General features: G+C 43.9%; 1 protein-coding gene across 1 annotated transcript in view; it reads left to right on the top strand.

Moving 5' to 3' along the window:
* Positions 1-335: 335 nt before the first annotated feature.
* LOC127577312 (synaptic vesicle membrane protein VAT-1 homolog-like) overlaps positions 336-26968 on the top strand; it is a 147692-nt gene continuing 121059 nt past the window's right edge. The window contains exons 1-2 of the mRNA XM_052028417.1: positions 336-662; positions 20792-20921. Of these exons, the coding sequence (XP_051884377.1) occupies positions 454-662; positions 20792-20921 (339 nt within the window). The 5' untranslated portion in view covers positions 336-453. The remainder of the gene's footprint in view (positions 663-20791; positions 20922-26968) is intronic.

The raw sequence follows: 26968 nt of genomic DNA on the forward strand, positions 1-26968 counted from the left end.
TCACGTTTATTGTCATGGGTATACATACCCAGGGTATGAATGCCATGAAAATTAGCTTTTTGCAGCAGCACAGTACATTACAAAGATAAATTACATAAATTTTACACAATTTATACGTCAACATGACAATAGAACGACATTAGTGCAAATTGAGAGGATAGCCAGCCTCTTGCCACAGCTGATTTGTAGCTGGCCCACTTTATGTTGAATTATGATTCTCTGCTGCAATTCTGCGCTGTATAAAGATCACTTCTCACAACGACAGCAGAAGCTGCTGATCGCGTGTTATATCCCCCGCATTACGACCGATCTGCCTGCCTGCGCCAGCGCTGGATTTCAATCGAAGCCCAAGTTCAGGGTGGACTCACACCGTCTGCAGCAGAGACACAGACAGCAGCCTTCCCACCCCGCCCTCCACCCCTTGTGTTCTGGGCAATCTTCGCCACTCTGCTTATGGCTAACGAAGGGCTGGATAAGAGCGAGGAGACGGAGCACATGATTGAGAAGGATGCGAGCAAAGAGCGGGGCAGCGGGCTGGGAGACACTAAGGAGATCCGAGCCGTTATCCTGGCCGGCTTCGGGGGGCTGAACAAGCTGAGGGTGGCCAGGAAAGCGATGCCCGAACCTCAGGAGGGAGAGCTGAAGATCCGAGTCAAGGCCTGGTTAAGTAGCAGCTGCACTGTGTGTGTGTGTGTGTGTGCGCGCTCAGTGACAGCGTCCTGAACCGTTAGCATCTCGACATTTACACAGGGAGCATCCAATCCATTCACCATCAAACTGCACTCATACAAAGAGAACATCCAATTCGCTTACCGTCACAGAGAACGACCTATACATTGACCATGAGTCTGCGTTTATACATTTATCATGAGTCTGCACTTTTGCAAAGGGAACATCCTATACATTGACCACCAGTGTGTTCTTGCAGACAGCATGTTTCCTATACATTTACCATCTGTGATGATAGACAGCAACACTTTACACATTCACAATCTACCTGCATTCTACATCTCAAGGTTGTGTTTGCTTACAGACAGGCAGCATCTTAGACTTATTTCATAAAATCCACTGTAAAATTTTAGCCTCATATATATTTGTTACTGATATACTGTGTACTTGTCTCCATTCAGTCGCAATTACATCCAGTCTGTACCTATACCTGTTCATCAATCTACAGCACATTCTTGTAGATATCCAGAATGTGATATATTTCACATCTATATACTATTTGTGCATATGTATTCAGCAACATGTGCGTTTGCTTACGTGCTACATTATAGACTGTGCGATTGCTATACCGACCCTGTTAAGTGAAATAACAGGCTCTGTATATAAGAATTCTGCGTATAAGAACAAAACAGTTATTTAATTAGTTGTAAAACATTTTGCAGAGCGATTGTACTTTTAGTTGATATGATGCTGTTGAATGTTCATTTCTATAAACATAAATGCAAAGCTTAGATCCGTGTTAATATAAGTGATTCATTCGCTCTAATTGTATGTTTGTCACTTCCTTTATCAATTTTCTTGCTGTGTTTCTCTTGTTCTTTTGTGCTGTTTCTTAAACAAAATATACTGAGTCCTTGTTAACTGATGGAGTGATCAATTCAGATCCCAATCAGTGCACTGCCCTGTTTCAAACCCTGCAAGAGAGCCATCAGCAACCCCCTGGCCCGGATAAGACACCACACGATCAATAGATTCATTGCTGACTGGAAGGGAGGCTTTTTCACTTGGGGGTTGGGGGGGCGGTGCGGTGAGGAGGAAGGAAATCAGACAGGAAATTATTTGTGTTAATACACTTGGTGGCTTTACAGTGTTAAATTGTATTAAGAATTATTTCTGACAAGCAAGATTTGCGCTTTTGTATTGAGCGTTGCCAGTTAATTTAATTGAAATTCGGCTGCAGTTATGTTTTTTAAGCTTAGGGTAAGCTGTTGAAATTGTTTCAGAACAAATAATGGAAAAGGGGAAGGGAGAGGGAGGGAATGGTGCATGAGTTTGCAGTTTAGGATTAAACACAAGTTAAAGTGACAGGTGACTGTGTGAAACAGTTCTGTGTGTGAAAACATGGTGTGGTTTCGGGGGTTAAAGGAAAAAAAAATTGTGGTTTGCTAAGAGCGTGTGTGTGTTGATGTCAGTGTGCATGAGTGCGTTTGATTCTGTGTCTGTATGTGTCTGTTTATTTGTCACGTGTGTGCGTGTGTCTGGATTTATGTGTTCCCTTCATACTCCAAACATAATCAAGGCAGTACTGAGGAAGATCTGCATTGCCAGAGATCCCTTCATTGGAATGAGACATTGAAAGAGCAGACAGGTCTCAGCTCAACGGGATCATAAGATATAGGAGCAGAATTAGGCCACTCAGCCCATCGAGTCTGCTCCACCATTCAATCGTGGCTGATTTTTTACAACCCAATTCTCCTGCCTTCTCCCATAACTCTTAAACCCCTTTTACCAATCAAGAGCCTGTCAGTCTTTGCCTTAAATACACCCAATGATTTAGCCTCCACAGCTGCCTGTGGCAACGAATTCCACAGATTCACCATCCTCTGGCTGAAGAAATTCCTCCTCATCTCAGTTCTAAAGGGAAGTCCCTTTATTCTGAGGCTGTGCCCTTGGATCCTGGACTCTCCTACCGATGGAAACATCCTCTCCGTGTCCACTCTATACAGGCCTTACAGTAAAAGGGATGTAAAATAGATTGGTAACAGGGTTAAGAGTTATGGAGATAAGGCGGGAGAATGGGGTTGAAAAAAAATCAGCCATGATTGAATGGTGGAGCAGACTTGATGGGCCAAATGGCCTAATTCTGCTCCTATATCTTATGGTCTTAAGAGACTCCATGACACTATTCTGAAAATGAGAAGGATTTTATCTCCAGTGTCCTGGCCAGAATTTATCTTCCAATTAACATAATCAAAGTGTGTTTGTGCTGTCGTATGTGTAGTTAAACTGGGGCCTTTGCTGCTCATTTAGGTGAAAGAAAGTAATTTTTTTTGAAGACAGAGAGAGAAGTCCTCTCAGCATCTTGGCCAGTATTTATCCTGTGACCAAAATTAAATCAGATGATCTGACGTTCTTGCATGGCAGTTTGTGGGATCTTGCTGTACGTGAACAGGTTGTCAAGTCTCCTGCAACAGTGCACACAGTGCAAAGCTGGCCATTGGTATTGGTATTGGTTTATTATTGTCACTTGTACCGAGGTACAGTGAGAAGCTTGTCTTACAAACCGATCGTACGGGTCAATTCATTACACAGTGCAGTTACATTGAGTTAGTACAAGGTGCATTGATGTAGTACAGGTAAAACAGTAACAGTACAGAGTAAAGTGTCACAGCTACAGAGAAAGTGCAGTGCAATAAGGTGCAAGGTCACAACAAGGCAGATCGTGAGGTCATTGTCCATCTGATTGTATCAGGGAACCGTTCAATAGTCTTACCACAGTGGGGTAGAAGCTGTCCTTAAGTCTGGTGGAACGTGCCCTCAGGCACCTGTATCTTCTACCTGATGGAAGAGGAGAGAAGAGAGAATGTCTCGGGTGGGTGGGGTCTTTGATTATGCTGGCTGCTACACCAAGACAATGAGAGGTAAAGACAATGAGAGTCCAAGGAGGGGAGGCTGGTGTCCGTGATGCGCTGGGCTGTGTCCACAACTCTCTGCAGCTTCTTGCAGTCCTGGGCAGAGCAGTTGCCATACCAAGCCGTGATACATCCAGATAGGATACGTTCTATGGTGCATCGGTAAAAGTTGGTGAGAGTCAAAGGGGACAAACCAAATTTCTTTAGCCTCCTGAGGAAGTAGAGGCGCTGGTGAGCTTTCTTGGCCATGGCATCTACATGATTTGACCAGGACAGGCTGTTGGTGATGTTCACACCCAGGAACTTGAAGTTCTCAACCCTCTTGACCTCAGCACCATTGATGTAGACAGGTGCATGTACACTGCCCCCTTTCCTGAAGTCAATGACCAGCTCTTTTGTTGACATTGAGGGAAAGGTTATTGTCACGACACCATTCCACTAAGCTCTCTATCTCCTTCCTGTACTCCGACTCATCGCTGTTTGAGATACGGCCTACAACATTGGCACAATACTTAACTAAATCTGCTCCTTAAACTGCTATTAATCCAGCAATTAAAAGAAATATACTGAGCATGAGATTGATCAAGAGCATAGTATTGATGCTGGAAATCTGAAATATACACAAAAACTACAGGTAGTGGTCATGTATAGGCCAAACAGTGTCTGTGGAGGAACTTGAACAGTAAGGTGCACAAGGTGTAACTAAAACAGATGACTAAAAGCCTAGTCAAGTTGGTAAGCTTTCAGTGGGTTCTCAAAGGAACATAGTGGGGCAGAGAGGTTCAGGGAAGAACTCCAGAGCTTGGGGCAATGGTAGCTGAAGACACGGCCACCAGTACTTAAGCAATGAACATTGGGAGTGAGCGAGAGACCAGGATTGGAGGAGTGCAGAGATCTCGAAGGCTTACACTGGAGAAGATTGCCGAGATAGAGCGGCAAGACCATTGAAAGAGGAGAATTTTTAATTTGGTATGTCCTTCGATTGGGAGTCAGCAAACACAGGGATGATGAATGAACTAGATTGCTGCAAGTTAGGGTACGGGCAACCAAGTTTTGGATGTCCTCAAGAATATACAACATACATGATGGATGACTAGCGGGAAGAACTTTGGGATCACTAAGTCAAGAGATGAGAAGGCATGGTGAAGGGTCTCAGTAACAGTAGGGATAAATTTCAATCAACTATATCTAATAATTCTAGGAATTTGGAAAAGATTAGAGTCACAGATTGTTACAACGTTTAACGTATCATTTGACCCATGAATTCTGGCTAATGGTTTGCTCCAGTCCAACTCCCCTGTTCCCTCCCCTTATTTAATATTCCCCTCCTGTAAGCAACTATCTAATTCCTTCTAAATGAAATTTATCGCTACCCCTTCAGCAACAGCTTGCAGCAGGGAATTGCACATTTTAACCAACCACTGCGCTGCTTCCAATCTCTCTTTAATTCTTTTTGTAATTATCTTAAATCTCTGTCATTTCTGTACCATTTTCCTGACCAGTTGAATCGATTTACTGCTACTGACCCAGTCACAACCTTTCATATGTTTGGACATCTCTATCAAGTTTTTGCTTAACGTTCTCAACGCTAATGTGAAAAGAAATCTTTTTCTTTCCAACTGTAACATGGTGACACATTATATTGAATCAAAGGTGTGCCTTTTCTAGTGTTTTTTAGTCCTTGCTGTGGTCAATTAGCCCAAGGGCAGGGGTGGGAAAATAACATTGCTGATCTCGTGGGGACATAATTATTAACCATATTTTTCTAATTTCCCTATTTTTCATTAAAGCAAGAATACTTTTACATTTTGAATAGCACTGCAATCAGTTTGACAAATGCTTGTTTAAAGATAACAAGTAATGGACTCTATTTTGTTGGCTTCTGTGTTGATGCAAGCCTAGAGTGACAGCTGTAATAATGAGCCTGCATCATTCATGACTGTACAATGTGTGTTCAGAACTGACTGTAGGTTGGAGGCACACATTGTGTAAGATCTCAAGATCAAGACAGGAATAAGAGGCTATTGAGCCTATTCAAACATTCAGTTAAGACCATCAGTTAAGAATTAGGCCATTCGGCCCATCAAGTCTGCTCCACCATTCAATCATGGCTGCTTTTTTTTTCAACCCCACTCTCCCGTCTTCTCCCTGTAACCCTTAACCCCCTTACCGGTCAAGAACCTATCAAATTCTGCCTTAAATACACCCAGCGACTAGGCCTCCACAGCTGTCTGTGGCAACGAATTCCACAGGTTCACCACCCTCTGGCTGAAGAAATTCCTCCTCATCTCAGTTTTAAAGGGAAATCCCTTTATTCTGAGGCTGTGCCCCCAGATCCTCGACTCGCCTACTAATGGAAACATCCTCTCCACGTCCACTCTATCTAGGCCTTTCAGTATCCAGTAGGTTTCAATGAGATCACCCGTTGAGTTAGGAGATATGAGATTCCCAGTGAGATAGAACATGATAAGTCCATCTCTATTTACTAGCCTTTATTCCATATGCCTTGGCACCTTTAATAAAAATCTTTCTCAGTCTTGAAAGCTTCAGTTGATCAGTCACTTGGTGACTTTTTGAGGAAGATATTTCCTGACTTCTACAAGCTTTTGCATAAACCTTCCTTATTTCAGTCCTGACTGAAATTTTAAGATTTTGCCTGCTATAATTTTGGAATTTATTCTGTGGACTCATTGGATCAGGATTAGGACCAGGCCAGTTATCTCCTCCAGATCGCTCTGTTCAACCGTAGCAGCTTAAACCTGAATTTCCTTCATTTCTGTATTCTTTAGCACAGGTTAACCAACAAAAATCCATCAGCAAAAAACAAACTGCTGGAGGAATTCAGCAGGTTGAGCAGCAAAGGGACAGTCGACATTTTGCGTCATGACCTTGCATCAGGGCTGAGAGTGTAGAGGGAAGATAGCCAGTATAAAGAGGTGAGGGGAAGGGGTGAGGCAGGGGCTGGTAGGTGACAGGTGGATCCAGGAGAGGTGGGAGATGACGGGCAGATGGAGCCAGGTGTCTTCAAAAGTCCATTGGTTTGACATCTGGAATGTCTAGTTGAACTCCAGTGTCAGCTTGATTTTGGGAGAGGTAATTCCTGGTTTTCCTGCTCAACAATAAGCTGCACATTGGCATTTGCCAGTCTTAACATCGCAGAGTCCTAGCTTGGCACTGTACCAGCGAGAGAGAACAGGAAGAAGCTTCCATTTGTCCAGTATGAAGGTGGGAGGAAACAAAATGAAAGACTTGTATGTATATGTTGTATCCCATGATCATCTCAATGGAGGTGTGAAGTGTGACCACTCTTGTGCAGGCACGGTAGTGTAACGGTTAGCGTAACACTTTACAGCTCCAGCGACCTGGGTTCAATTCTGTCTATAAGGAGTTTGTACGTTCTCCCTGTGTCTGCGTGGGTTTCCTCCGGGTGCTCCGGTTTCCTCCCACATTTCAAAGATGTAGGGGTTAGGAAGTTGTGGGCACGCTATGTTGGCGGTGGAAGCATAGTGACACTTGCGGGCTGCCCCCAGAACACTCTACGCAAAAGATGCATTTCACTGTGTTTTAATGTACATGTGACAAATAAAGGTACCTTATCTATCTTATCTAATGTAGCAGGCTCCCAAGAAAACAATGAGATAAGGAGCAGATATTCTGTTTTGATGGTGTTGACTGTGAGATAAATGCTGGCTAGGACATTGGAACAGCAAATGCTGGAAATACTCATCAGGTCAGGCTGCATCTGTGGGAAGAGAAAAAGAGATAATGTTTCAGCTTGAAGCTCCTTTGCCAGGTCTGTTTCTCCTCCCACAGACGTGGCCTACTCTGCTAAGTATTTCTAGCATTTTCTGCTTTTATTTTAGATTTCTGTCATCTGCAGTTTTTTTGATTGTTTTCACTGGGGAAAACTCACTTGTTTTGCTTTGATTTGGGGTAATGCAATCTTCAGCATCCACCTGTGAAGCTACAGATCAACAATTCATCCAAACCTCTGACAGTGCAGCTTTCTCTCAGTACTGCACTGCATTGACAGTCTATTTCTGTGGTCAAATATCTGTAAAGGTATCGGTGTTGGCTTATTATTGTCACACGTACCGAGATATGGTGAACAGCTTGTTTGCGTACCATCCAAACAGAGTACATCAAGGTAGTAAAAAGAAAAGGGCAGCGTGGTAGCATAGCGGTTAGCGTAACACTATTGCAGCGCCAGCGATCGGGGTTCAATTCCTGCCGCTGTCTGTGAGGAGTTTGTACGTTCTCCCCGTGTCTGCGTGGGTTTTCTCCGAGTGCCCCGGTTTCCTCCCACGTTCCAAAGATGTGCGGGTTAGTAGGTTAACATGGGTGTAATTGGGTTGGTTGGGCCGGAAGGGCCTGTTACCGTGCTGTATAAATAAAAAAAAAGAAAAAAAACAGAATGCAGAATACGGTGTTGCAGTTACAGAGAAAGTGCTGTGCAGGTAGACAAATAAAGTGCAAGGGCCACAACGAGGTAGCTTGGGAGATCAGGAGTTCACCTTTTAGCAGATGAGAGACCTCAGACCTATACCATTTGAGTGGTATGAAAGGAGTCACAGATGTCACACTGTGGAGACACAAAACACTGCAGATGTTGGATGGAGCAGATAATCTGTTTTGGTGGTGTTGACTGAGAGATAAATCCTGGCTTGGTCACTGGGGGAAAATCTCAAATTAAAAACAGAAAATGCTGGAAATACTCAGCAGGTCAGGCTGCATCTGTGGGAAGAGTAACAGAGCTAATGTTTCGGGTTGAAGCTCCTTCATCAGCCCCGTTTCTCCTCCCACATCGATGTGGCCTATCCTGCTAAACATCTGCACCCCTGCAGCGTCTGCCATCTTCTGTGTCCCCATTTTACGACTCCACTGTGAAGTCCCTTCAAGGTAGGCTGAACTGTGCAGAGGTTTTCCTCCTCTCTTGCTGCCCCAGACGTCACGTTGTGTCTGACGTCATACTGAGAAAATGCTGTTTGGCCTCAAGAGGAGGGACTTGCCTGAAAACAATAAAGGGTAGAAAAAGAATCTAGAGATGATAAGAAACTGCAAATGCTGGAATTCTGCACTGCGAGCAGAACATACTGGAAAGACCCATTAGACCACTCAGCTTTGGAGAAGACGCAAGCCAGTATAATGTACTGTCTACACCAGCAATATCAACCTCTTTGGGAGGTTGAGGATTTCATCGCTCTGGCTGGGATCATCTGCTCAGCTAATCAGCTTGTACTGCCTCCTCCTCTCCTCCCAGTGACTCATTCGCCGCTTTACATAATTAAGCCCCAATTTCGTCTGTTTTTTTTGCAAATTTTCAGCTCTCTTCTCCCAGCTTATCATGGAATAAGAACACAGAACAGTCCAGCACTGGACAGGCCATTCGGCCCACGATGTTGTGCCGATCTTGATGCCAATTTATACTAAATGTCCTCCTCCTGTAATCATTCATATCCTTCCCTTCATATTCATGGTTCTATCTAAAAGCCTCTTAAACTCCACCAAAGTGCCTGCTTCTGCTACTACCCCTGGTAACCCACTCCAGGCACCTACCACTCTTTGCGTAAAAAAAAAACTTGGCCCTCACGTCGCCTTTAAACTCCCCACCCCCCAACCTGAAAAGCATGTCCTCTGGTGTTTGACATTTCTATCCTGGGGAAAAGATTCTGACTATGTCTACCCTGCCTATGCCTCTCATAGTTTTAAAAACCTCCATCAGAATAAAGAGGAGGCACTTCAGCCCTGTGAACCTGTAGTGAGGTTCATTTGGATCAAGGCTGATCCATACGCTAACTCAACATGGCTGCAATGGTTGCTTGTCCTTGATGCCCATGTGTTAGGCTGCTTCCTTTGGTCTCATCACTGGTTCCTAAACAAACTCAGCAGCAAAAATGGAGTAAATTTGGAGCATGAGGATCCAATGTATGTTGGAGTGTAATCTCTGTGAAAGTGGCTCCGTGGTATGAATGGGTCATCATTGATCTTACAAGTTAACATTTCTTTTTACCGTAACTTAGAGTCATACAGCGTGGAAGCAGGCCCTTCGGCCCACTAAGTCTATGCCAACCATCAAGCACCCATTGCTAATCCTTTATTTTTCCCATTTTCTTTTCCCCATATTCCCACGACTTCCCCAGCTTCCAACACTCACCTCCACACCAGAGGCAACTTATAGTGGCCAATTAACCAACCGACCTGCACACCTTTGGGATGTGAGAGGAAACCAAAGGACCTGGAGGAAGCCCTATTAAATCACAGGGAGAACGTGCAAACTCCACACAGACAGCGGTGGAGGTCAGGATTGAACCTGGGATCGCTGGAGCTGTGAGGCAACGGCTCTTCAGCCATGCCACTGTACCATGGCTTGCTCAATATTTTCTGTTTTCGTTTCAGTTTCTTTACCCTAACCACTCCATTAGAACCGTTTTTGGTGATTTGCTGAGCAAATCCCTCCGGCAGAGACCTCGCCTGGATTCAGTGCATCCCGATGATGTTCTTGGCTCCTTCCTCGGATTCTGCTGTAGTCAGGATCTCCATACCCAACCTCCTCCCCCCACCCCCCACTCCCCACCCCCCATGCCCAACTACTTCCTTCTGAAGTGCTCGACCCCTTCTACCACAGCTCCAGATGGAGCTTTCCTTGGGCACATTGGGGCCACCAAACTCAGGCTTGCCGCCTCCAATCTGCACCCACTCCACAATCCCTCCTCCTTCACCTCACCTTGGTCTGAGAGCCATCAACTAATCGGGCCTCACTGAAGAAATCAAAGGAGGAGGAGGCCATTTGGCCCCTAGTGCCTGCTGTGCCATTCAGTAACATCATGGATGATTTTTTTTACCTTAATATCGCTTTCCTGCACTAATGTCGTAAAAGTGTATTGAGCTGAATATCATCTGCGGCAGTTCCTTAGTATCAAGGATGACCTGCTTCCAGTCTGGTTTGTGGGCTCTGAGGTGGCCAGTGAGGCCAATGTAGGAACTACAGACTCTTCCACGGATGGGGCAGGTGGTTGCCTCCAGAGGGGGTTAGTGAGTAGTTTGTGAAGTGGAGCTGCTCTCCTTCCGTTGCTTATGAAGGGTTTCTCTGTGCTCCTGATGCCTTCTCCACTTTGGTCAGGGATCACGGAATCCCAGGAGTTAGTGGGGAATGTTGCACTTCCTCAAGGAAGTTTTGAGCACATCCTTGAATCTTTATCCTGGCCATCTTTTCATCTTCTTCCACGACAGAGTTGGGAAATTGAGTGTTTTGTGAGCCTGGTGTCAGGCAAGTGAACAACATGACCTGTCCAGCGTAAATGACTGAGGGTAACTAATATCTTAGTACTGGATACATTGGCCTGGGGAAGGATGCTGACAGTGTTTCATAAAACTCTTCTCTCTTCTCCCCTCTCCTATCGGGCAGAAGATACAAAAGCCAGAAAGCACGTACCACCAGACTCAAGGACAGCTTCTATCCCGCTGTTGTAAGACTATTGAATGGTTCCCTAGTACGATACGATGGACTCTTGACCTCACAATCTACCTCGTTATGACCTTGCACCTTATTGTCTCCTTGCACTGCACTTTCTCTGTAGCTGTGACACTCTAATTCTGCATTCTGTATTGTTTTACCTTGTACTACTTCAGTGCAGCGTGTAATGAATTGTTCTGTAAAGAATGGTATGCAAGTGTACAAGTGACAATAATAAACCAATCCCAATTCCAACATAGAACAGTACCAGGCAGGAACAGGTCCTTTGGTTCACGCTGTCTGCACTGACCATCATGCCAAATTAAGCTAAACCTATCTGCCTGCATGTGGTCTGTGTCCCTCCATTCACTGCATGTTCAAGTGCCTGTCTAAATGCCTCTTAAACACCAGTATCATGTCTGCTTCCACCTCCCCTTGGAAACACTTTCCAGGCACCTACCGCTCTCTGTGTGAAAATATTTACCTTGCACATCTCCTCAAAGGTCTTCTCAAAATCTAAAAGCACCATATTTACTGGTTTACCCTGATCTTTTCTACCAGTTACAACCTCTAAAGGATTTGTCAGATGTAATTTTGCTTCCACAAGTTCATGTTGACTCTCCTAGATCGTTAAGTGTTGGTTATTATTATCACCTTCTTAAAAGTTCCAACATTTTCTCAGCCACTAATGTCAGGTTAACCATTTGGTGGTTTCCTGTTTTTTTCTCTCTCTCTCTTCTCCCTTCAGTAATGGTTTACACTTGCTATCTTCCAGTCTGTAGGAACTGCTCTAGAATCTTTGGAATTTGGAAGATGATAGCCCAGATATCCACCAGCTCTGAAGCCAGCTCTTTCAAGTCCATGGGACGCAGTTTATTAGGCCCTGGGGTTTTGACTACTTTCAGTCCCATTAATTTCTCCAGTGCTAATTTCATTCATTTCCTCATTGTCTACAGAACTTTTGTTCTCCACTACTTCTGGTGTCGTCTCCAATGACACAGTATACTTAGTTTCTCTCCCATTTCCTTTTCTACTATATAATTTCTGCAGTGTTCGTCTGTAAGGGACCCACATTAACAAATCTTTTCCTTGTCATGTATCTGCACAAACTTTTACCGTCTGCCTTCATGTTTCTCAATAGATTACCCTTGCGTTCTATTTTCCAATGCTCTGTCAATTTCTTGTTATACCTTTGCTGAATTCTGAATTTTTTCCAACCTAATCTTTTTGACAACATTATAAGCTTTTTCCTTTGATCCAATGCTGTCTCTTGTTAGCCACCTCTAGATTATGTGTCCTGTCCCTAAACTTTTCTCCCCTTCCTCAAAAGATCCACTTTGGAAGGAAAAATAGATCAGATTCTTATTTAAATGGTGAAAGATTGCAGCATGCTGTTGTGCAGAGGGACTTGGGAGTGCTTGTGTATGAATCGCAAAAGGTTGGTTTGCAGGTGCAACAGGTTATCAAGAAGGCAAATGGAAAGTTGGCTTTCATTGCTAGAGGGGTTGAATTTAAGAGCTGGGAGGTTATGCTGCAACTGTACAGAGCACTGGTGAGGCCACACCCGGAGTACTGTGTACGGTTCTAGTCTTCTTACTTGAGGAAAGATCTCCTGGCTTTGGAGGCGGTGCAAAGGAGGTTCACCAGGTTGATTCCGGAGATTAGGGGGTTAGCCTATGAGGGAGTTAGCCTATGAGGAGAGATTGAGTCCCCTGGGACTATACTTGCTGGAATTCAGAAGAATGAGAGGGGATCTTATAGAAACATATAAAATTATGAAAAGGACAGATAAGATTGAGGTGGGAAGGTTGTTTCCACTGGTAGGTGAGACTAGAACTAGGGGACATAGCCTCAAGATTCGGGGGAATAGATTTAGGATGGAGATGAGGAGGAACTGCTTTTCCCAGAGAGTGGTGTATCTGTGGAATTCTCTGCCCGGGGAAGCAGTAGAGGCTACCTCATTAAATATATTTAAGACACAGTTGGATGGATTTTTTCGTGGTAGGGGAAAGGGCAGGTAGATGGAGTTGAGTCCATGGCCAGATCAGTCATGATCTTATTGAATGGCGGAGCAGGCTCGACGGGCCAGATGGCCTCCTCCTGCTCCTATTTTTTATGTTCTTATTTCTTATATCCTATTACTATGTGCTTGCCTTCATCGCCTTCCTGCAACCTCTTCCCCAGCTCAACACAGTGACCTCAGTGATGGCAATGTTAGATTACTCTGATCACTGATGTTGATGCATAGGTTGCCAAATTTCACTGCCACCAAGAGGCCTATACTGGAAATGTCAACCATTCTTTTTAACAGCTGCTATTGGTCCAGTACATCCAGCATTCTGCATTTCAGTTCCTGCATTAGGACCAGATGTTAATGTTCTATTTTAATAAATTTTAATCCTTCTAACTGGAGCTGAGCAGAAGTGATTCATTAAAAAAAATGCACGTGTTGAGAATCAAGAGGTAATAACCATTCGTGATTCACATCATTACTTTACAAATTAGATTCCTTACATTGCTAAGCATAGAACATAGAACACTGCAGCACAGTACAGGCCCTTTGGCCCACAATGTTGTGCCGACATTTTATCCTGCTCTAAGATCTATCTAACCCTTCCCTCCCACATACCCCCCTATTTTTCTATCATTAATGTGTCTGTCTAAGAGTCTCTTAAATGTCCCTAATGCATCTGCCCCCACAACCTCTGCCAGCAGTGCGTTCCACGCACCCACCACTCTCTGTGTAAAAAAAATTTAACCCTGACATCCCCCTCATACCTTCCTCCAATCACCTTAAAATTATGTCCCCTCGTGTTAGCCATTGTCCCCCTGGGCAAAAGTCCCTGACTATCCACTTGATCTATGCCTCTTATCATCTTGTCCACCTCCATCAAGTCCCCTCTCATCCTCCTTCTCTCCAAAGAGAAAAGCCCTAGCTCACTCAACCTATCCTCATAAGACATGCTCTCCAATCCAGGCAACATCCTGGTAAATCTCCTCTGCACTAGGACATTTTAACTTTACATCAACTGTTACTCGGCATGATACCAGGTAAGGAATGGAAGCCAGTTTTGCAGGGTCTAAAGAAAGTATTGTGAACTGTTGTGCTTTTTGTAGCAATGTAAATTCATGGTGGCTTCGCCATTAGTAGACTTGAAACCAACATATTGGTTACCTTTTCATTGGGATGTTCAGTGTGAAAATATCCTCAGGACGGTCAATCCATTAAATTCTGTGCTTGTTGATGTGAGACTTGAAGGTGTGGGAGAATCAAATAAATCCTTGAGTGAACGCAACAGATTCTTATAGGGAGTCTGGAGCTCTGGGTTAAGATGATGCACTGAATATAAGATGATGCATTTTGGCATTGGAAAGGAAGAACCAGGCAGGGTCTTGGTGCTAGATTCAGTAACTTGGTCTATGAGTCTGGTATCTACTGTATTGTTGAATGCTGGAATTTTAGGGTGAAGGAACATTTATTACCTCAGAGGGGTGTGAATCTTTGAATTCTTCATCATTGAGTATATTCAAGACTAGGTTCAATGGATTTATTTTCATTTATTTGATTATTAGTATCTTGGCCTTGTTGGCAAGACTGGCATTTCTTGTTATTGAGAAGGTGAGAGTGAGGAACCTTCTGATGAAGGTGCTCCTAAAGCACTGTGGGGTAGGGAGATTTTTTTTGTTCATTCAAGGGATGTGGTCTTCGTAGGCTGAGCCAGCATTTAATTGCCCATCCCTAATTACCCCTTGAGAAGGTGGTGGTGAGCTGCCTTCTTGAAGTGCAGCAGTCCTTGTGTGGGTGTACCCACAAAACTATTTGGGAGGGGGTTGCAGGATTAAGACCCATTGACCATGAAGGACCAGTGATATCTTTCTGAATCAGGGTGGAGTGTGACCTGAAAAGGATCTTGTAGTTAGTGGTGTTCCTATGCGCTCATTGCCCTTGTCTTTCTTGGTGGTCGAGGTCAAAGGTTTGGGAGTTGCTGCTGGAATTTTGAGCACTGTAGGAACTGAAGAATTATGGGATATGCTAGAAGATGGAGATGAGGTAGATGTTTAATCATGATATTGAACAGAAGTTTGAGGGGCCTTGTGACTATTTCTACTTCAGCGTGACTCATTGATGGGACCCGGAAGGGAAGATCTGTCACCGGAAACCAGGATTCATTCCACTTGATTTCAAGACATCTTACATCCAGGTCAATGTGGGTGGTAGTCTCAGCTTCACAAACATGGAGTGGCTCATTTCAGTGACCCTTGAATTCAACAATGTCAGCACCCAAATGGGAGATTTGAGGATTGGCTGTGTGCTTAATTGCTTTGTGCTTTGAGAAAATAGATTGTGTTCCTGGACAGAGACCGTATCCCATGTCACGCACCCCAGAACATGAATTATGTGCATTCCTCTGTCATTTTTAACAGAGTCTCAAAATGGTGATGGGATTTGGCATTTGTGTGTTGATCAAACTTGGAAGCACTTGACTTCAACTTCCTTTAATGCTTCCCAATGTGGTCCTTATATCTGAATGGACCACTCAATAACAGTGCCCAATTCTGAAATAAAAACAGAAAATGCTGGAAATGCTCAGCAGGTTAGGTAGCATCTGTGGAGAGAGAGAGAGGGGAAGTACCAGTGGATCTCACCGGGTGCAGGGCTTGCTCTGGGTCTCCTCTTTTCTTCTGTTGGAGAAAATGTATTGGCCTATTGGACAGTCAGAGACTTTTTCCCAGGGTGAAAATGGCTAACACAAGGGGACGTAATTTTAAGGTGATTGGAGGAAGGTATAAGGGGGACGTCAGAGGTAAGTTTTTTTACACAGAGAGTGGTGGGTGCGTGGAATGCACTGCCGGCAGAGGCTGTGGGGGCAGATACGTTAGGGACTTTTAAGAGACTCTTAGATAGCCCTCCATTTCTCCATCATTCACGTGGCTATGTGGGAGGGAAGGGTTAGATAGATCTTAGAGCAAGTTAAAATGTCGGCACAACATTGTGGGCCGAAGGGCCTGTACTGTGCTGTAATGTTCTATGTTCTATTTTCTGCAATCATTAGCAGATTCCTGATCCATTCCACACTCAGACAAAGTGAAGCACTATTTTCTCTGAGAACACCATACTGTTATGTGGTCTTGTAAGTCCTGTATTTTCACACTGCACCTACTCTGTACTTACCCATTTCCTTGCTAAAGGTCACAGTCCACTATCTCTCCAATCTCACACGGTCATAGCATGGAACCAGACCCTTTGACCCATTACGTTAATGCTGACCATCAAGCACCCATCTCCTCCACCTCTCTGCTCCATCTTGTGGCATTTTGGCTCTGGCTACCGCATTCCATTCATCCCTTGCTCTTTCTCTTAGTGATGACAGTACATTCAGCCTTTAGCAACTTGTAATGTGTTCTTTTTTCTCCAAATGCTGTTTTACAGGAACATCAAAACCAGTAATGGGACATTTTGGTCCTTTTAATCATGAAGCTTTCTTAATTTAACAATCTTGAAAAAATTAAGTGCATCCCTGGCTTCTTGAGGGATAGAGGCCCAGATTCCCATGATCCCTTGTGGAAAAAGGTCCTTGCCCTAAGAAGGCCTGGCTCGAGTTATAAGATTGCGCCCCCTTTTCTTGGATTTCCCTGCAGAGGAAATATTTTTCAATATCTTTTGTGCCAACTCCCTCAGCCTCTTTCTGCACCTTTGAAGACTACTTCAATGCTTTCTCGTTTGACCATTAGACGTCAGTATTCCAGTCACAGAATAAATCTACTTTACTGTGGAGAAAGAAGCCATCTGGCCCATCCATGTCCATTCTCCTAGCATGTTGTCTGTTGCAGTTCTTCCTTGACGCTGTCTTTCGATGCATGATGTTGTTTGCATTGATGGACCTTGTGAAAATAAGCTAGAAAAGGACTTTATAGAACAAAACCATGCAGATGGTATGTTTAATTCATATCTTCAATAATTAGGGAAAGGAAGTTCCCATTGTAGCTACCCAGAGCAGCACAGTGTTACAGCTAAAAGAGTTGCTGCCTCAACTGGGACTTTTTTCCCTGGAGTGTAGGAGGCTGAGAGTTGACCATATAGAAGTATATAAAATCATGAGGGGTGTGGACAAAGTGAGTGGTCATAGTCTTTTTCCCAGGATAGGGGAGTCTAAAACTAGAGGGCATCGGTTTAGGGTGAGAGGGAAAAGATTTAAAGGGGACTGGAGGGGAAACTTTTTCACACAGAGGGCCGTGGGTATATGGAATGAGCTGCCAGTGGAAGCTGTAGCGGCAGGTATAGTCAAAAGACATTTAGACATGTTAGTGGATGGAAAAGATTCAGAGGAATATGGGCCAAATGCAAGCGAATAGGACTGGCTCTGGTAGGCAACTTGGTTGGCATGGATGAGTTGGGCCGAAGGGCCTGTTTCCATGCTGTATATAACTCTGTGACTCAACTTGGGTTCAATCTGACCTCGACTGTTATCGGTGTGGAGTTTGCATGTTCTCCATATGACTCTGTAGGTTTCCTCCGGGTGCTCCGGTTTCCTCCCTCATCCCAAGATGTGCACATTAGTAGGTTATTTGGCCACTGCCAGTTGTTCCCAGTGTGTAAGTGAGTGGTAGAATCTGGGGGTGGGGGGGCGATGATGGAGTTGAATGAAATGTGGGGAGAATAAAATGGGATTAGTGTGGACAAATGCATGCTTGATGGTCAACACACACCAGATGGTCTGAAAGGCATGTTTCTGTACTGTATGACTCTATGCTGTATTATTAATGACTAGTCAGGTAAAACAGTTGAGGTTGTGGCAGGAAAGCAACCATAATTGCAGTATCTTTTCTGAAGATGTAACCTGTTCCTTGTCTCCATTTTAAATGAACAGGCGAAATGTCTGCTCTCTAGTGTGTTGGCAACATCAAACAGCCAGGGACACACAGCAACTTTCATTTCTATTTATACCACAGAGTTAGCTCAGAGAAGATGGTGGTTATGTCCAACCAAATTATATGGCAGAGGGTCTAACTGAATGGGTTTGTCTGAAATTGTCAGGAGAAGTTAGTGTCAGTGATATTATTTTAGAGAGGTTTAATATACTTGAACCAAATGCCCATATCATATTGTAAAGCAGTGGATTGACAGGTCTGGTCAAGTGAGAAGGATTTGCTTCGAGCTAGTTCGCCATTGGCTAGAGCTTATTCCCAGGCCCCTGCCAACTACTTGTCAATCTCAAAATAATGGCAAATATTGGTCAAAGTAATACCTTCACATTACCTTTATTTTCCTTATTTGAGTGTAGCAAATGAAAGAAAATTGTAAGTTTCAACCAAGGAATGCTTTAGACTTTCCTTATTTCAGGTAATCCAGTGGGTCAAGGGGAAGAGCCAGAAAAACCTGCCTATGCTACACATGGCAAAGTTTTCCAAGACCTTCCCTGCTCCCAGTACAGTTTTCGAAGGGTTGACCAGTTTAAGGAAAGTTGCTGGATGTATCTACATAATTATCTTATAAGTCAGCCACCACGTGCAAGAAAATTTTAACCATATCTTAGCAAACCTATGAAGGGTCTCGGCCTGAAACGTCGACTGTTTATTTCCCTCCATGGATGCTGCCTGACCTGCTGAGTTCCTCCAGCACTTTGTGTGTATTGCTCCAGATTCCAGCATCTGCAGAATTTATTGTGTCTCCGTCTTAACCAACCTAATAGTTTACATAATTATACCTTGAGATATCTTTTTTTCTTGCATATTCAGGGGTTCAATGAATAAATGCAATGCACGTTATGGACACAGTGTAAGAAAATCCTGGTGTGAAAGACAGAACAAGGTGTGAAAGTTTGCACTGTCCCCTTGGTTGGAGAGAGGCTGAGAATAATTGGATCAAAATGTGCAGACTTAATTTGTTTCTCATTTCAAAGCTGTACATTCTGTCCTCTGTTTGCTAATTCTGTTATGAATTTCAAGCCTATATTTGCATTGGAAATGATCCATGTAAATTTGTAATGCTGTGATTGTATCCTCCTTACCAACCATGCTGTTCTGGGTGTAATCCCAACAAACAAATTTAGTTGGAAACAGTTGACAAGTGTGAATAAATTGAACTTATATTGACGTTTTGTACACATCTTTATTATTTCAGATACCTTTAACTTTAAATGTCTCCCCATTTAAAAGCATTAAAGCAAAGGCTTTACCCAAAGTGTCTATCTTGTGCTACATTTTCCGGCCCCCAATTGGAAAGCAACTTCATTGGTTGATATGATTATCTGTCAAATAATCTTAATCAGTTGTGATATTTGTTGGAGCTAATGATTAGGTGTATAAAATCATGAGGGGCAAGGATACAGTAAATGCACTCAGTCTTTTTTCACAGGGTTGAGGAACCAAGAACTAGAGAGCATAGGTTTAAGGTGAGAGGGGAAAGAATTAATAGGAACCTGAGGGGCAACTTTTTTTTCACAGTACATATGTGGAATGAGTTTTCAGAGGAAGTGGTTGAGGCAGGTACAATAACAACTTAAAAGACAGGGAAATGGATTGGAAAGGTTTGAAAGGTTATTGGCCAAATGCTGGCAAATGGGACTAGCTTGGATGGGCACCTTGGTTGGCATGGACTAGTTGGGCTGAAGAGCTTGTTTCCGTGCTGTGTGACTCTCAGCAGTGAGACCAAGGGGTACAAGTACGTAGTTCCCTGAAAGTGGCTACACAGGTAGAGAAGGTGTTGAAGAAGGCATATGGCATGCCTGCCTTCATCAGCCGAGGCACTGTGTGGAGGAGTTGGGACGTCATGTTACTGTTGCGCTGATGGTTGGTTAGGCCACAGCTGGAGAATCGTATGCAGTTCTGGTTGCCACACCATGGGATGGATGTTGTTAAGTGAGGGAGGGTGCAGAAGAGATCCACAGGAATATTGCCTGGACTGGAATGCTTGAGTTGTAAGGAGACACTGGATAGGTTGGGACTGTTTTTCCTGGAGTGAAGGAGGCTGAGGGGTGACCTTATAGAGGCTTATAAAATTCTGAAAGGCATAGATAGGGCCTCAACTATGGCAGGGAATTCCAGAGGTTTACCGCTTCTGGGTGAAGAAATTTGTACTGATCTCATACCCTGAATCCTTAGGTTGTGATCCCATTCTCTGGATTTCCCCACCACCAGAAACATCTTTCCATCATCTAGTCTACTTCCAGTAACTGCTTTCTTTTCTCTTTCCCCTCTCGTCCTGATCTACCTGGCCCTGATCACCATTTCTTTCTCCCCTCCCTACCCTCTCCATCTGTCTGCAGCTCCCTGCATAATTTAAATCTTTAGTGCTAGCATCATTCTAGTGAATCTGTGGTGTCTCCTCCAAGAACAATACATCCTTCCTGAATTGGTTTGGCCAGAGTTCTATACAGCCATAAGTTCAGCCTGTTTGTATTCAGCTCCCTTGAGGTGAGGGCTAACTTTCCATTAGCGTTTTAAATTGCTTTTGGTACCTGCACATTAGCTTCTAGTGATTTCTGCGTCATTCAGTTAATTTGTTCAGTATCTCAACATTCAGAAAGTACTCTGATCTGTTTTCCCATGCATTGAACTCCATTCGTCTATTTCCCCCAACTGCCATCTATCAACGTCCCTTTGAAACTTCCTTCTTCAGTCGACACTATTTACTAATGTGGTGCCATCAGAAAACTTGGACAAATGCCTGTCTATTCCTTCATCCAATTGCTTAATAAACAAAACTCCGATTTTCAAAGTTGCCTCTATTCTAAATTGACCATTTATTTCTTTTCAGTGGCTTGAACTTCATTGACTTGATGGTTCGCCAAGGCAATATAGACAATCCACCAAAGACTCCTCTGGTTCCTGGCTTTGAATGCTCTGGCATTGTGGAGGGGTTGGGAGACGGTGCAAAAGGCTTTGAGGTTGGTATAGCACTTTATTCAGTGTTACTGTTGTTGAAGTTTGGATCTGCTTTCTCAAATTCCCAAATGCTCTCCCATCTCTACATAAACATATCATTCATCATTCCATTTTTATCTCTAGCATTCTCTCCACAGTATCTCAACATCCGGCAATTCCTTTATTCCCTCGTTCTTGCCTTTCTCTTTTGGGATTTAGACAAGCCTGATGTCTATCCAGCCATTTCTTTTTGAGTTAATTCATGTACTCTCCCATGCTTTGCAAATTAGTTGCTCTGCGTTGTGGACCCCAATGCTTCATCGTCATTTCGTGATGCAACAATGACTGTCTCCAGTGGAGCCACCAAGAATAATGTTGTGACCAACAAGATACTGAATGTCCGAAAATGGTGACCGAGACAGTGGCTGCAAAGGATTTAGTTTTTGGGATGTATTTGAATTACCAAAAAAGGCATTGTAATCCAAACCTTTCTGCCTCTGACATGTCCCAGAATTTCAGCTTGGTCACTAAAAATGGTAAAGTATCCCAAAAAGACTGTAGAAAATACAAGAAGGTAGTCTGATACAATGTTCTGCAACCAATTGGATTATCCATTGTGTAGTCTAAGACCAAAAAGAAACTGCAGATGCTGCAAGCTTGAAATAAAAACAGAGAATGCTGGAAGTACTCAGCAAGTCAGTAATCTAAAACATTAACTCAGTTCCTCACTCCACAGATGCTGCCTGACCAACTGAGTGCTTAGAGCATTTTCTGTTTCTATCTGCTGTGTAATCTTTGGTCAAACTTATAACCCAGATCTCATTTCCAACAAAGCCGACTAGTATATATTTGGAGAAAAGAGAGGACTCCAGGGCATTCCAGACTGATCAATGTAAACAGGTGCATTTCTGAGAGCATTTTGAAGCACTTCCAGTCACAATACAAGCTTCAGGTCAAGCAAGGCCAATACCAAATGCCTTGCCCCTTGTTGTCCTTATTGAACTGCCAATGAACCTCAGCAGCCCGCTTGTGTGGTGTTCACAACACAGGGCTGACCTCATTGGTGTGAGTGACCAGTCTTCACATGTGCTGGTGATCTCGGCCTGAAACTCGTATCCCCAAACTTCACTGGGTTGCTCTGGGATGGGAAAAAAAATTTGTCAAAATTAGTTGTAGCTCCTGAGTCCTCAGTCAATGTTGACAGAGGTCCGTACTCTGACATACACTTGCTCATGTACCACTGTAGTTAGTTGCGGATTTAAGAACTGAAAACGATGGGGCCAGCAAGAGTTGGCTGAACTGATGGTTTGTTGACGCTGTAATGTTAGCTTTGGATGCAAAAGTATCCCTTACTCCCTCTAACATCAACCTCCGTGGGAAAATATCTTGTACAGAGGATTGATGTAGCTCCTTGTGGAACTCCATTTTCTGGTAATTTACCTGTAGATCAGTGTTCCATTCACTCACCGAGCTGAGGATTTGTTGGCTATGTTGGTCCATGGATTTAATGCATTCCTGTACCAATCCGGTGTTAGTGAAATGGACGTGAGAATGGAGCTGTGAGTTTACACGTAATGTTTCATTGACGTACCTGTCGATGAAGGGGGAGGACTAATGTTTCTTGGCATCTATATGTTGAGTTACTGTTTCAATAACTGGCAGCTTAACGCTTTTAAGAATTAAGACACTATAGTTTGAGCATTTGGGACTTCCCTTGTATGTGATGCATGCTTCTGGAAAGTGTTATGGTCATGAGCTGTAATTCTTCTAATATGAGAGCCCAGTAGCATCACCCCACCCTCACCCAAACCAAATAAAGGCTAAGTGAGGATCTTAAGTTAAATTGTGGTCAGATATTAAAACAAAAAGGGAGTTATCAACTTTTGTTGAAAAATCATTCCGTGACCCCAGCTCACATGGAGACCAATTTTTCCACTGAAGTGTATTAAGCCCTCCAGTTGAGGTAACTTTCCAACTTCTCACCTTCCTCCAGGTGCTTCAGGTATTTTTCAACCTTTAGCGCAGAGTCCCCCTGCCGACCACACCTAAACCTCTCATTGCCCCCTCCCACACGCCATCAGATGAGCTGACTCTCCCCATTCACTCTCCACCCCCACCTTTCTCTGTTCTTCTTCTCATTCCCTCTTCTTTATTAAGATGAGATTTCTTTATTAGTCACACGTACATCGAAACACACAGTGAAATGCAACTTTTTTGCATGAGTGTTCTGGGGGCAGCCCGCGAGTGTCGCCACGCTTCTGGCGCCAACATAGCACGCCCACAACTTCCTAACCCGTACGCCTTTGGAATGTGGGAGGAAACCGGAGCACCCGGAGGAAACCCACGCAGACACGGGGAGAACGTACAAACTCCTTACAGACAGCGGCCGGAATTGAACCCGGGTCGCTGGTGCTGTAATAGCGTTACGCTAACCGCTAAAGCCTTTTACACCTTCATACCCTGCCATGAAGAAATATCTCAAAGCCAAATTTGACATTCGCTCACAGCTCCCAACAGAAAAGCAAATCCATATGAAGGGTCTTGATCTGAAACATCATACTTTGCTCTTTGCCCTTTGTCTTCTCTTTTGCCCTTATAATCCTCTCTTTTGTCCTTCCAGCTACTGAGCCCCACTCTGCCCCTTCACCTGACACTTCCTTCGCTGTTTTACCCACTCTCTCCCACCTTCCCCCTTCTTCACATCGGTACTTAAGATAAGATTTCTTTATTAGTCACATGTACATCGAAACACACAGTGAAATGCCTCTTTTATGTAGTGTTCGGGGGGCAGCCCACAAGGGTCACCACGCTTCCGGCGCCGACATAGCATGCCCACAACTTCCTAACCCGTACGTCTTTTTTTGGAATGTGGGAGGAAACTGGAGCACTTGGAGGAAACCCACACAGACACGGAGAATGTACAAACTTCTTACAGACAGTGGCGGGAATTGAACCCGAGTCGCTGGGGCTGGAAAGCGTTATGTCAACTGCTACACTACCGTGCCTGGCCTCTCCTTCACCTGCCTGTAATCATTCTCTTGCCACCTTCCGCTGGCCCCGGTGCACCTGGTGTCCCCAGGTGGCTGGAATCTGGAGTCACCGTGTAGCTGGCATTTTGCATTAGCCGCCCCATGCCACAGAGCATCAATTTGTATAGTTCACACAACATTAAGTACCTAACAAGCTTTCCACGTATGGGAATATTGTCAAATCAATATCTAATTCTCCTTAGAATGTCACAGAACAAAGCACAGCACAAGAACAGGTACTTCAGCCCACGATGTCTCTGCAGACCATGATCCCAATTTAAACTAATCCCACCTGCCTGCACACGATCCCTATCTCTCTATTCCCTGCCTGTTCATGTGCCTTTCTAAATACCTCTTATACTTTGTTATTGTTGATGCTTCCACCACCAACCCTGGCAACACATTCCAGGTACCGACCACTCTCTGTGTAAAAAAAATACTTAGCCCGCACATCTCCTTTAAACTTTCCCCCTCCCACCTTAAATCTATACCCTGTGTGCTTGTCAAACACAAAACCTATGTGTTTGACATTTCCACCCTGGGAAAACTTCTCTGACTATCTGCCCGATCTATGCTTGTCATTTTATATACTTCTGTCAATCGCCTCTCGGTCTTTGATGCTCCAGAGAAAACAATCCAAGTTTGTCCAACTTCTCCTTACAGCTAATACTCTCTAATCCAGGCAACGTCCTGGTGAACCTCTTCTGCACCCCATTACACATCCTTCCTGTAATGGGGCGACCAGAACTGCACACAATACTCCAGAGCTGGCCTAACCAAAGTTTTATAAAGCTGACAAAATAATGTATTCTCCAATGACAATACCCAGGACTTTCACAATAATCAAGTGACTTGCTAATTTTTATAATCAATGCTCTGACCAATGAAGGCAAGCATACCTTATGCCTTCTTTACCACTTTCACAGAGCTATGGACTTGTTTAACATTCTGGAACTTGCCTCCAGAAGAAGTGGTGGAATCAGATACAATCATTAAGTTTATTGACGTTTAGAAACTTAAATAGGCCGGGCATAGAAGGAATCGGACCTAATGCGGGCAAATGGGATTTGTGTAGATGGGCAAAACGGTCAGCATGGACATGATGGGCTGAAGGGCCCATTTTTGTGCTGTAAGTCTCTGACTCTGCGACTCACTTCAATAAGCAGTTTAGTCATGCAAATATTTATATGAAATTGTAGGCTAATAACCCCTTAGTGGTAGGCAAGCAACAAGAATGTGCATCGATAGGGTGTAGTACAACATTCTAAGGCCCTTCACAGACTGTAGTTAGACAATCAATGTGTCACTGAACCAATCGGGCAATAAAACTAAAATTAAAAACATGAAGATGTGCAATCAGTGAGAGCTGTTATTACGATCCGATAATAGTTTCCTTCTTGCACTGTTCCATACAATTGCTCAGAAGCCTTGATGACAGGCCCACAGCCTCCATGGAAGCCTTTGTTCCCCTCTCCTGGCTGAAGTTTTATTGAAGTTGGGAGGAGCTGGGTTATCAGCATCAGGGAATAGTTTGGAATGATTTTAAGGAAGGAATCTTCTGGGTTCTATCCCGTGTGTGTTGATCTTGGCCTCCTGAAGTCTAGCATTAGGATTGGCCTCCTCATTGGCTGGATGAGAGGGCATCAGCCACAAACGATGGTCTTTCCCAGTGACCGCTTCAGCCATTATACATGGACATGGACACCAGGTACAGAGGATAAGTCTGTGATCTGCTGTGTTGCCTTACCTGGTGGAATAGCCTGTCGTCACTCCACTCACTGCCTTAAGTGAGGTATGGCCACTGGGACAAGATATCGAATGGGACTAAAGAATTCCAGGAAATTGTTGGAATTTCCCGTCTTTTGACTAACATATTTTCTCAATGACTACATAAAGGCAACTTCGATGTAACAAAGTATTTTAAGGAGCAAAAACTAAACTGCTAGAGGAATTCAGCGGGTCATACTACCTGACCTGCTGAGTTTCTCCAGCAGTTTGTTTCTGGCTCCAGATTACAGCATCTGCAGTCTCTTGTGTCTCCAAAATACTTTAAGGACTGATACCAAATTTGTCCCCACTATGAAGTGTTAGGATGGATAACCGTACAATGACTAAAAGAACATAACCAAGGTAGATTTTCAGGAAATTTGTTTCACTGTTCAGTATGGTCTACACTACAGCAACTCTGCCAAAGTAACTCATTCGATTAGTTGTGGTTTCTGATAACAAGGTTCAGAATCCAAATAGGATTTATTATCACTGACATATGATGTGAAATTTGTTCTTTTGCTGCAGCAGTATACAGTGCAAAGACATAAAAATTACTAAACGTTACAAAATAAATAAGTAGTGCAAAAAAAAAAGGAATAATGAGGTTCGTGGACCGTTCAGAAATCTGATGGTGCAGGGGAAGAAGCTGTTCTTAAATCATTGAGTGTGAGTCTTCGGGCTCCTGTATCTCCTCGCCAATGGTAGTAACGAGAAGAGGGCATGTCCCGGATGGTGAGGGTCCTTAGTGATGGATGCCGCCTTCTTGAGGCACCGCCTCTTGAAGATGTCCTTGGTGGCGGGGAGGGTTGTGCCCGTGATGGAACTGGCTGAGTCTACAACCCTCTGCAACCTCTTGTGGGCCTGTGCATTGGAGCGTTCATACCAGGCAGTGGTGCACCCAGTCAGAAAGCTCTCCACCGCACACCTATAGAAATTTGTAAGCGTCTTTGGTGACATACCAAATCTCCTCAAACTCCTAATGAAGTAGAGCCGCTGGCATGCCTTCTTCGTGATTTCATCAATGTATTAAGCCCAGGATAGATCCTCTGAGATGTTGATGCCCAGGAACTTGAAGCTGCTCACCCTTTCCACCGCTGACATACCAAAACTCCTCAAACTTGAATCAATTGCTTCAGCTTGAATCAATAACTTTGTGAGGTGGTTGCTTTGACTCAGTGGTAACGTTGCCTCTGTGACAAAAATCCATATGTTCCCTATTGAGATTTGAGCACAAAATCTGGGCTGACGCAAGGCTGCCGCAGTCTCTGATT

This window comes from Pristis pectinata, chromosome 13 (assembly GCF_009764475.1).
Source record: "Pristis pectinata isolate sPriPec2 chromosome 13, sPriPec2.1.pri, whole genome shotgun sequence".
In the NCBI taxonomy this organism is placed as follows: Eukaryota; Metazoa; Chordata; class Chondrichthyes; order Rhinopristiformes; family Pristidae; genus Pristis; species Pristis pectinata.